The sequence below is a fragment of the Populus nigra genome, chromosome 7 (genome assembly GCF_951802175.1).
Source record: "Populus nigra chromosome 7, ddPopNigr1.1, whole genome shotgun sequence".
NCBI lineage: Eukaryota > Viridiplantae > Streptophyta > Magnoliopsida > Malpighiales > Salicaceae > Populus > Populus nigra.
In genome coordinates this window covers 7766412-7777300 of record NC_084858.1, presented here as the reverse complement: position 1 = coordinate 7777300, position 10889 = coordinate 7766412, and the positions used below count along the sequence as shown (strand labels likewise).

The 10889-nt window shown below is 35.8% G+C and overlaps 2 protein-coding genes and 1 pseudogene across 4 annotated transcripts; 2 read left to right on the top strand and 1 right to left on the bottom strand.

The window, feature by feature from the left end:
* The first annotated feature begins 1737 nt into the window (after window positions 1–1737).
* LOC133698167 (cold-regulated protein 28-like) lies at window positions 1738–4007 on the top strand. 3 transcript variants are annotated; one of them, XM_062121012.1, is made up of 4 exons: window positions 1738–2027; window positions 2450–2605; window positions 2706–2973; window positions 3575–4007. In XM_062121012.1, the coding sequence occupies exons 1-4, from the start codon at window positions 1902–1904 to the stop codon at window positions 3691–3693; spliced, it is 669 nt and encodes a 222-aa protein (XP_061976996.1). In that variant the 5' UTR covers window positions 1738–1901; the 3' UTR covers window positions 3694–4007. The 3 variants fall into 3 exon arrangements, with proteins under 3 accessions (XP_061976996.1, XP_061976997.1, XP_061976995.1); XM_062121013.1 differs by having other exon boundaries at window positions 2447–2605; window positions 3578–4007; XM_062121011.1 differs by having other exon boundaries at window positions 2447–2605.
* A 3169-nt stretch (window positions 4008–7176) lies between these two features.
* Window positions 7177–10179, top strand: LOC133699267 (ferredoxin--nitrite reductase, chloroplastic-like). The gene is made up of 4 exons (XM_062122461.1): window positions 7177–7694; window positions 7784–8138; window positions 8704–8992; window positions 9099–10179. The coding sequence occupies exons 1-4, from the start codon at window positions 7313–7315 to the stop codon at window positions 9837–9839; spliced, it is 1767 nt and encodes a 588-aa protein (XP_061978445.1). The 5' UTR covers window positions 7177–7312; the 3' UTR covers window positions 9840–10179.
* Window positions 10180–10512: 333 nt separating this feature from the next.
* LOC133700257 (U5 spliceosomal RNA) lies at window positions 10513–10624 on the bottom strand (annotated as a pseudogene).
* Window positions 10625–10889: the final 265 nt, after the last annotated feature.

Genomic DNA, 10889 nt, shown 5'->3' with positions numbered 1-10889 from the left:
TTTTCTATTTCTTGATAAATGGCATGATATTATGCACGTAGAAAACGGGGAACAACAATGATTGCACAGTGTTTGCCCGCCGGTCCAAGGAAGAAGCACGGAGACACGTGTTATAATAAATATGGTCAATTGATTGGATTTCGATGCGCCTAAGCGTATAAAAGCACTTGTTTTTTTAATAAAATTATTTTTAATATTAATATATTAAAACAATTTACAAATATTAAAATAACAAAATAATTAAATTTTAATAAAAAAACAAATCGAAATTCAAGGCAACTATTCAGGTACAAAGGTTTGTTTAAGGCCTAGCTTCCTTTTTCCGAACTTAGTGCTGCTAGATACTGTATATTGATATTTTTAACACGTATACTATAAAATATGGTATACGCACTTGAGAGCTTAGTTATTGTGGTTAATCGTGTGACTTGTTTTGTTTCTATCCCGGGTTCGACTCTTTATATGCACGTCTGTCATCCCTGCGATGCCTAACCTACCCCTGGACTTGCAGGATGTCCAGTGAGCTGTGGGGAATAGTCGTGGTGCGAGTAAGTTGGCCCGGACACCTCACGTGAATAAAAAAAAGTAAAAAAAAATACGGTAAACCTATTTTTTTAATCTCCATGTAAATTCCTAGATTAAAACACATCAATATGGTTCCCCTGAAAATGGCCTGACCGAACATGCTCAGCCTCATCTTAACAGTCTCAGGATCATCGCCTGCCAAAAAACCCGCCGACAAATCAAAACCAAATCTAACGGCTATAACACGATAAACACACGCGAAAAAAAATAAAAATAACCTGAATTAGACAAAAGCGACGAAGTAGAAGAAGCTGATCTAGACAAACAATTAGGCCGGTGTTGCGTGTAGATAGCAAAATTAAGGTGGCGGGAGGGTTTGCGTTTTGAAGTTTTTTCTGTTTTGGAAAACTAAACTAACATCCCTCCGCTACAGATATTATTTCAATTGAATCAACAAACTATCGAGCTCTGATAATGTCACCCTTACAATCTTACATTTGTAAAAGCGTTGTCATGCCTCCTTAATTCCGTTTTAATAAGTGTTATGTTTTTTTAATTGGAATAATATATATATATATATATATAAATTAATTATAAATTATATAATATAAACACAATACTAAACATATATAATTTTAAAATTTAAAATATTTCTAAATAGTTAAGATTAAATAGATCTTTAATTTAAAATAATTCAACTTAAATAAAATATCAAAATATTATGAAAGTAAAATATTTTAACACAAATATTTTAAATATAAAGTTAGATGTTATCAAGGCTAATGGAATTTAAAACATCCCTTAATTTGCTCAAATTACTATAAAGTATAAACATGAAAAAAAAACATGAATATAAACCATATATATTAGTGATAAATATAATTTTAAAAAATTAATATTATTATTAATGAAAATACTAATAATAATTTTCAATATTATTATTAATATCATTGTTATTGAAAATTGTTATGAAAAAGAGTTTTTTATATTTGGGTGGTTTAATTGATTAAATTGAATAAGATTTAATTTGATTCAATGACTTTTTAAGAGCAGAACGGAATGTGTGGAATAAAACCAGAAAATTTTGGCTGAAATTTAACCGAAAAATCTAGAACGGAGATTTAAAATGAAATAAAAATTATTTTATTTTATTCTATTTTCAAAATTTATATGAAATTTTTCTGCCATTCAAGATGAAATGAGAATGAACAACCTTCATCTCTCTTTCTCTGTTTTCCTAAACAAGAAAAAATAATTCGGCCTCTTTCTCTCTTTTTCTCTAATTAAAATCCAGCGAAATTAAAGGAAAACGATTTTCACATTTCTGAGATTAAAAAAAAAAGGCGTAAAAAAGAAAAAAAACGGTTAACGGATAAATGGAGGAGGGGAATCTCAGAGGGGACATTCCATTACCGGATCAGAAGAAGAAGAGTAATAGTGAGTTGACTCGGGCGAACTCGGAATCCTCTGGTTTATCCGTTGACAATGCCAATGCAAGACCGGTAACGTTACTCGATCTTAATTTATTGCTTTCTTTGGAAACGAACTTAAGGATCACGTAGAAAAGCTTGTGCGACAATCCTTGATTTGCAGCGCTTATTTGTTTTTGCAGGATATGTGAGTTTTCGCTATTTTTAATTTTTCTTATATAATTTATTATCTAATTTTTGTTAGAGTTTTATTATCAAAAACAGTCAAATTTTACGCCAGGAAGAGAAAAAGGAATTTTTTTCCATCATGTCAGATTTTGGAAATTTGTTAGCGAGTTAATTAATTTCCTTAACTCGTTGTTGTTGTTGTAGCTTGCTTTTAACGTGAAAATTAGTCTTAATCATTCGTAATTAGCTGATTAGTTCTTGTGTTCTATCACCTGGTGGTAAATTTTTAGTATTCTTTTTCTTTTTTAATTTTATTTTTAAAGCAGGGTCAGGGTCCATCTGCTGCGTGGACAGATGAGAAACATAGGTTGTATCTTGATTCATTAGAAGCTTCATTTGTTAATAAGCAATTGCGCCATTCCTTTAGTTTGCGTGGTTGGTTGCGAGAGATGGGAGGGAGGCCGTGTTCATCGAAACCCCAGGTTAGCGGATTTAAATCTTGGTATTTCAACTCTCGAATTCCCTTGTTTTCGGAGGTTAATTTTTTTTTTTTTGTTCTGTGCTTCCTTGGTTATGTTTCAGTTCACGGTTCTGCGACATTGTAGATGGGAGAAGAAGAGGAATGAGCCATTGTTGGAAAGTACAGCTGACTCTCATTTTATCGAGGAGACAACTAGGTGGACAAACCAGTGGGAGGCGGCACATCATGATCTTCAAGGACATGTTGCATCTTGTGGTGGGGGGATTCGTGTAAGAGAGAATGCAACTGTCTCCTGTGGATTGGCAAGAAGTTCAGAACAACACTCCATGTGCTGCTTATGCTATCAGAATTCTATTGGCAGCACCATAGGTATCAATTAGTTTACAGTTGTATCTGAAATTTCTCTATGCATGTATTCTCATCCGTTAAAGATTGCCTAGTCGTGCTACAAATTGACTAATTGCCTTGTTGCATAACAGTTGTGCAAGGACCTGCATCATTATCGTGTCTCGTCCGCTGTTATATCAAACTAATGTTTTTGTGTTCGTTAGTCACAGCTCCATGACATTCACTGCTCACCTTATGGACAATGTAATTGACTTTTCCGGCTTCTCATATTTTACACTGATCTTTGGCTACAACTCTGATATGGATAAACTAGTTTTCTGTTTTACTGTTTTATGTCAATGTTCAAGGAAGGTTATCAGTTTCCCCCCTCTTATTTCAGATCATGTGGAGTCGAAAGCAAAAATTTCGGCAGATGCAATAGTTCTGTCTATGTGTAAAGCTTAAATGGCGTGTGCTTTGATTTCTATACACTCTATAATTTTAGATGCGAAGTGCTACTGACAGTTATGGAACAATGTCGCTCTCACGAGTTGCAAAACCTTATAGGCTATGTTGTTGAACAAAGTAGTGTTTCTGATTGCAGCGAATTATTGTTCTTGCTGAATTGTTTGGTTTCATGCAGAAGTCTCGGATCAGAACTTTGTTGAAGAACACCAAGGAGAGGAGCTGACCTGTATCCACATGTTGAAAAGGTTGGGGAGATCTGGAGCGGAGGCTTCAAGGAATGATAAGAAAATTTGACCATTGCTGCTCTGCTTGTTAAGTCGTGATTTACAAACATGTTAAAGTCTAAAGCAGAGGTCCTGGAATTTTGTGAGCATGGAGTCTCATTTTTGTCAACTCTATCTTCCCCTTTCAGGCTGTGCCATTGACAAAGTCTAGTACAAGAAATGCTTCAACTGTCAGTCAGCTAAGTTCGAGAAAAGGTAACTTTTGATTCCAACACTTGAAAACATAGGCAAGGTCTTACCCCATTGACGAGTCTGTCATATTGAGAAAACTGCAGAGGGCAAGATTTTGATGGGCTGAAAATGATCTCATGCTTGTACTGTGAAGATTCTTTTTTGCTGGGTGCTAAGATATGAAACCAGAGGGACAAATATAATCAAAAGCTAAAATTATAGGAACAAATGCGATCAGGAATTGTAAATATAAGCGTAATAATGATCAACCCAAGATCATAGAGTGTACATGAATAAAAACCCTAGCTACTGGATAAACCATCATCATCCATCACCAATGGAAAATGTCCTTTGAGCCCAATAATGGATTATCTGTCAGAATGGGTATTTATAATTATCCCAGGAAATTGGCTGGGAGTGGGGTTACGTGGGCTAGTACCCGCAAACAGACCCGTCCACCTCCCATTGGTCCTTGACATCCATGACCGTGCCACTGTCCCATATAGTGTTTCGCTAACAGTATTCAATTTAACTAATATTTTGAGGTTAAATATCTCTTTAATATCCCACCCGCTCAATCTAGGCTAGTCCAGACCACTAAAATTCTGAATAAAAAACTTAAAGATTTCGACTTCTCCAGCGGCTTTGAACAACGACAGGGGTAGATGGAATCAACATAAGTACAAATTGCATAAAAATACGTTGAATAAAGTCATAACTAAAAATATCTTAATTTAAGATTTAAAAATGAAATATTCTTTTTATATAGCCCCCTCTCTTTAAAAAGTTTAGAGCTACTTAAATAAACCAAAAAAACTACTCTAGATAAACTAGAAAATAAAAGGTAGTAAAAGTATTAAACAAACTAGAAATAGTAAAATTGTTAAGCTAAACTAAATAAAAAATAAATAAAAATTGTCAAGGAAAAGTAATTTTCTTTTAAAATTCGCTTGCATCAGACTCTTTAAATTAAAAAAAACTAGCATTTAAATTTAAATTAATCTTGTCTTGGTCTCGTAAAAGTCTAATTAAGATTTTTTAACTCGTTTTTTTTTCTTGCTTTGGATGTATAATAATTTTAAATATCAACTATAATTTCTTCCCGTTAAATTTTGTATGAGAAACATCAATCAACAAATAATTTTTCTTTAACTGGTTTCTGGATTAATAAATTGCGAACTTCAAAATTATTTTTTCAACATGTGTTTTATTCACCTAATTTTTGAACAAATTTATCTTTATGATAATAGTAAACTTGTAATAAAAAAAGAATCTAAATAGCCTAAAGGAACAATTTTCTTTTGTTGAGTAAATTTCATTAACTCATCAATGAGCACACCATTGATGACTTTATCATTGTTATTGATAGCATTGATTATGCTATCAGTATTAATATAATTATCATTAAAATAAATATTATAAATTAATAATTTACATTTATTTCATGATAACCAAAATCATCAAAATCTTTATGATACTTATCCCGATTAAAAAGTTGACTACTTTGCTAATGTATTTAGATCGAGTTCTTGATTATGGATTTATGATTATAATTCTCTGATTTTTTGTATTTATCTATGTCAATAGACAAGATAATTCTTCAATTTGAATATGTAATTTTATCAACACACAAGTGAATTCTATGGTTTGAATTTGTATGTATTAAACACCTATTTATATCATTCAAGTTGACTACTCTGGTATGGATTTTGTTCATTAGTTGTTTTCCAGCATATGCACTAACATTGAGTAAAGAATCCATCAAGAAGTTCTTACGAGAGAATCCCATCAAGTTGTTTAATATAGGCTGTATGTAGTATGTACGGTTAAGATGGGCTCAAACATATAGCTATTTTGAGCTTCAATGCCGAGTGAACACTTTTTTACAGTCCATATCTTTTTTAAGAGCATAATCAGAAGCACAGCTAGACACGGCCACGCCTACTCTGAATGCCAGGGCTGAGCTGAATTGAAATTCATATAAAAATGGATGCTAAATATGGGCATGCCTACCCATGGACGTTCGTATGATTTTTTTTTTTTTTTAAATTCATGCTCTAAGATCAAGCTTGTGGCGAATCGAGCGGAGGAGGGTCTAGGAAAGCCACATGTTTTGCTCAACTACTTTTCTGTGGCGGCGGATCGAGCTTGTCTCTTGGCTCTTTTCGAAAGTTAAGCGCCCGCCCAATTCCTCGTCGCTCTAAGATGAAGGGCTCTTTGTTGTGGTGCTTGTGGAAACGTTGAGCCAAAAACAAAGGGGCGACTTTCTGTTCGACGACTGTCTCAGACTCTCAGTTTTCATGGTCTTCGCATTTAAGATATTCAAATTTTATAAGTGTTTGCTTATCAAAAACTATTGAAGCTTTTTATATAGAAAAACTAAAAACTTTACTAATATTGAATGAAAAAATTATTTCATTCAAATAAAAAAACTAGGAAAACTTAATAATAATGAACAAAAAATAAAAAATAAAATTAACTAAAAAACATATTTATTTTTCTAAAAACATTTTCTACATCAATCTTCTAGGGCTCGAAAGAAATTCATCCTCGTAACATTCTGTGTGTGGGCCATCCTTATCATGGATTTCTAATATTTTTGTGAGCATTATTTCATCTTAGGTCTTTAAAACAACACCCTTGTATGTAAAGTTATTTTATCTTAAGTTACATTATCAAAATTTTTAATAACAATAATTGATACAAATAAAAATAATACACTAGTTCCTTAACACTTTTCTCTTAAGAAGGGAATCTTTTCATCCATCTTTACACAAATATGATATGTTTTGCGACCTCTTCTAATCATGGTTAAGAAATTATAAATCTTTCATATATATTTTTTACAATTTTCAATCAAAATTATCAAGAATTATTAATTTTTGATATCAATACAACAAAAACATAAATAAAAAGATAAAAAGTTAATAAAATATAATTGAATATGAATATAGTTGTCACACGTAAACGTAATTTAAAAAAAAAAATTTCTCTAAAAATTCATCCTCCATCGTAATTGATGTAAATTTCATCAAATTCAAGGCTTAGGTATCCCATTTAACACGAAAGAAGAAGGATTTAATAGAGTTTTGTTTTCTTTTGCACAAGGCATACAAGTTTCAGTAGTTTGGACTCCAAAATTATCCACCGCCAAATATGCCCAATCAGATGTTCATGCTAAGCATCTTAACATGATCTCCATATATATATATATATTTGAAAAAAATAAATCAACTATCATCTTCCCTGGTTCCGACCTCTACTAAACAAACAAATTAGATGACCCTTGGCACCTCCCAAGAGTCCCCTCCTTCAGGAAAAAAAACAGCCCTCTCCTCCCCTCCTAAGGTCCCATACATCATCTACAAAATGCCCTCTCTCCTCCTTCTCACCACCATTACTTCTCCCTACAACACTAACAAAAATCCACACTTCTCTAGAAACTATCTACCATCATTATGTCATCACTTTCAGTTCGTTTTCTCACGCCACAATTGTCACCCACAGTTCCAAGCTCCTCTGCAAGACCAAGAACAAGACTCTTTGCTGGACCTCCCACAGTGGCTCAGCCAGCGGAGACGGGGGTGGATGCAGGGAGGTTGGAACCTAGAGTGGAGAAGAAAGACGGATACTATGTGTTGAAAGAGAAGTTTAGGCAAGGTATTAATCCTCAAGAGAAAGTGAAGATAGAGAAAGAGCCAATGAAGCTTTTCATGGAAAATGGGATCGAGGAGCTTGCTAAATTGTCGATGGAAGAGATTGACAAAGAGAAGAGCACTAAAGACGATATTGATGTTAGACTCAAGTGGCTCGGTCTCTTTCACAGAAGGAAGCACCAATGTAAGTTTGAGGTTGCAAAGTTATAATATATTTATGCTAACGAATTAAGATCCTTTGTTGTAAATTTTTTTTTGATGTTTGATGATCAGATGGTAGATTTATGATGAGACTAAAGCTACCAAATGGGGTAACAACAAGTGCACAAACAAGATACTTGGCAAGCGTGATCAGGAAATATGGGAAAGATGGCTGTGCAGATGTAACAACAAGACAAAACTGGCAAATTCGTGGAGTGGTGTTGCCTGATGTGCCAGAAATACTAAGGGGTCTAGCTGAAGTTGGTCTGACAAGCCTGCAGAGTGGCATGGACAACGTGAGAAACCCCGTCGGAAATCCGCTTGCAGGAATTGATCCGGATGAGATTGTTGATACCAGACCTTATACCAACTTGTTGTCCCAATTTATCACTGCCAATTCTTGTGGAAATCCTGAGTTCACTAACTTGTAAGTTTTCAGTTTCCTCATTTTTTTTTAAGTATCCGAGCTTGACATGATGAGCGAATTGCACAAGGATTTGAACTTGGTCATATTAATTTAAATGCCTTGTAGTGGCTTTAGTGAGAAGCTCGAAATCAAGAATAAACGAGGGGGGGTATTGATTGAGAATCTCCAATGATTTGGAGGAAATTATCAGATTGTTCTCTAGCTTTCTAATAACCAAATCAATTTTCAATTTTGATGCCAAAGTTTCAAGTAAAGAGCTTTGCATATGAAAGTTGCAAAGAAGTTCATTAGTTATTGGATCATATCATAATACAACAAGTAAAGAAATGGGAGTTGTAGCACTTGTGCTCTATAAATGGTATTTTGTGCTTTACTGGTGGGTATTTGTCCAATCATTTGAGATGAAGTATTAAAATCCTAAATCGATAATGCTATGGCACCATATAGGTCATTTACACGGGGAGACATTTTCTGAACCAGAGGAGATAAAATACGATATATAAATCTAGGTAGCATAAATGCCGAGTTGTTTTCAGTGACCTTAGCCTTTTCTCTATCTTTGCAGGCCAAGGAAGTGGAATGTATGTGTCGTGGGTTCTCATGATCTTTATGAGCATCCTCATATCAATGATCTTGCTTACATGCCTGCCATGAAGGACGGGCGGTTTGGATTCAATTTGCTGGTTGGTGGGTTCTTTAGTCCCAAGCGATGTGCTGAGGCAATTCCTCTTGATGCTTGGGTTTCAGCTGATGATGTGCTCCCATCTTGCAAAGCAGTGTTAGAGGCCTACAGAGATCTTGGCACCAGAGGGAACAGGCAAAAGACTAGAATGATGTGGCTGATCGACGAGCTTGTGAGTAATCATTCATCTTTTAATGCATCATTCACTCCCTTTTCGAAGTTCATTATCTTTAATCATAGACCTCTCTGATCAAATCGGGGATTCTGTATGAGTCCAGGGCATTGAAGGATTCAGGTCAGAAGTAGTAAAAAGAATGCCACGTCAAGAGCTAGAGAGAGAATCTTCTGAAGATTTGGTTCAAAAGCAATGGGAAAGGAGGGACTATTTCGGTGTCCATCCACAGAAGCAAGAAGGCCTTAGCTATGCAGGTCTTCACATTCCTGTCGGTCGCGTCCAAGCAGATGACATGGATGAGCTAGCTCGTTTAGCTGATATTTATGGCACTGGCGAACTCAGACTCACTGTGGAGCAGAACATCATAATTCCCAACATTGAGGACTCAAAGATTGAAGCCCTACTTAAAGAACCTCTATTAAAAGACAGGTTCTCACCTGAGCCACCTCTTCTCATGCAAGGGTTGGTAGCATGCACTGGCAAAGAGTTTTGCGGGCAAGCAATAATTGAAACAAAGGCTAGGGCCATGAAGGTAACTGAGGAGGTGCAGAGGTTAGTGTCGGTGTCTAAACCAGTGAGAATGCACTGGACAGGCTGTCCTAATACCTGTGGGCAGGTACAAGTTGCCGATATTGGGTTCATGGGTTGCATGGCAAGAGATGAAAATGGGAAAATCTGTGAAGGAGCAGATGTGTACCTAGGAGGTAGAGTTGGGAGTGACTCACATTTGGGAGAGCTTTATAAGAAAAGTGTTCCATGCAAGGACTTGGTGCCTTTGGTTGTGGACATTTTAGTTAAACAATTCGGAGCTGTACCAAGGGAGAGGGAAGAGGTGGATGACTAGTTCATTAAATCAAAATGTTCATTCTTGTTTCATGGCAAATTCGGAGGGGATCTAATGCATGCTTTTGGAATCGGAAATGAAGCACTGAAATGATCTCACAGGACTATGAAGGGTGATAGAGGTCTGAGAAGGGAAAGGGAAGGGAGTTGTGTTCTTGAGCTCTCACGAGCATGATTTCCAACAACTCTGGTTTCATTGTTTGGGTTTTGTATGATGGTTAGAAGCCCGGTAGGAGCTTTTATGTATGAAAATAAAACTTCGTATAGGATGATGCAAAACTAAAAACACTCGGAGACTAAAAAACAATAAAATTTGGAAGATTTTTGTGACTCCCTTATAACACTTGTTCTTTTGTTGATTTTTATCTAAGAATGTGTCCTAATGTGAAGGCTAATTAATCCACTCGAAGAATGCTAACTGTCAGGATAGCTGAGTGTATGAAAAGACTCCTCGATTGTGTTTAAAGCAGTTAATTCATCATCTCAGGCGGACTGTAGAATAGCTCCCGTTCTACTGATATTGTCTTGTCTCCCTGCTGCAAGTACTGCCAGCAAAGTGGCTGACTGCTATGATCGCTAGGAGCTTTTATCACTGTAACTCCACGATCTGCTTGATTGTGCCATCAGTTCTCAGGAGAAAATAGGAGAATGCCGTTATTACACTAGGATTGTGTAGGCCCTTTCCAAGCCCTCCAAAAATAGGCGTATGCCGCTATCTGCGGCGAGCACACGGTATTCTTTAGTAAAAGGCGAAAGAATAGTTCGCTCTGTGCTCCCCACGCGGCTGCGTGCCTTTCCACAGCTATCTGCACAGCATTATATAGAGCATTTGCTGACAGGTTATTTCCTTCGCTTTCCATGTGGGATTTTGGAAACCCAAACGCAAGCACTTTCACTGCCAGCCATGTTTGCTTCTCCCTCCTTCTCATAACTTGGCAGCACAAATGCGAGCTTCTGATCTTGTTGAACCAACTTACATCGGCAGCTAGCATTTGAATTAATCAGGAAGATTGGCTTCCAGATCTTCTAAATAACCGACAAGTAAAGGTTT

What these genes read in the sequence shown, in the direction of transcription:
- LOC133698167 (XM_062121011.1), top strand. Translation starts at nt 1,902, where the DNA reads ATGGAGGAGGGGAATCTCAGAGGGGACATTCCATTACCGGATCAGAAG. An exon ending in CGTGTTCATCGAAACCCCAG is followed by an intron (nt 2,606 to 2,705) that starts GTTAGCGGATTT and finishes GTTATGTTTCAG; the next exon opens with TTCACGGTTCTGCGACATTG. An exon ending in TTCTATTGGCAGCACCATAG is followed by an intron (nt 2,974 to 3,574) that starts GTATCAATTAGT and finishes GGTTTCATGCAG; the next exon opens with AAGTCTCGGATCAGAACTTT.
- LOC133699267 (XM_062122461.1), top strand. Translation starts at nt 7,313, where the DNA reads ATGTCATCACTTTCAGTTCGTTTTCTCACGCCACAATTGTCACCCACA. An exon ending in AATCCTGAGTTCACTAACTT is followed by an intron (nt 8,139 to 8,703) that starts GTAAGTTTTCAG and finishes CTATCTTTGCAG; the next exon opens with GCCAAGGAAGTGGAATGTAT. An exon ending in TGTGGCTGATCGACGAGCTT is followed by an intron (nt 8,993 to 9,098) that starts GTGAGTAATCAT and finishes GTATGAGTCCAG; the next exon opens with GGCATTGAAGGATTCAGGTC.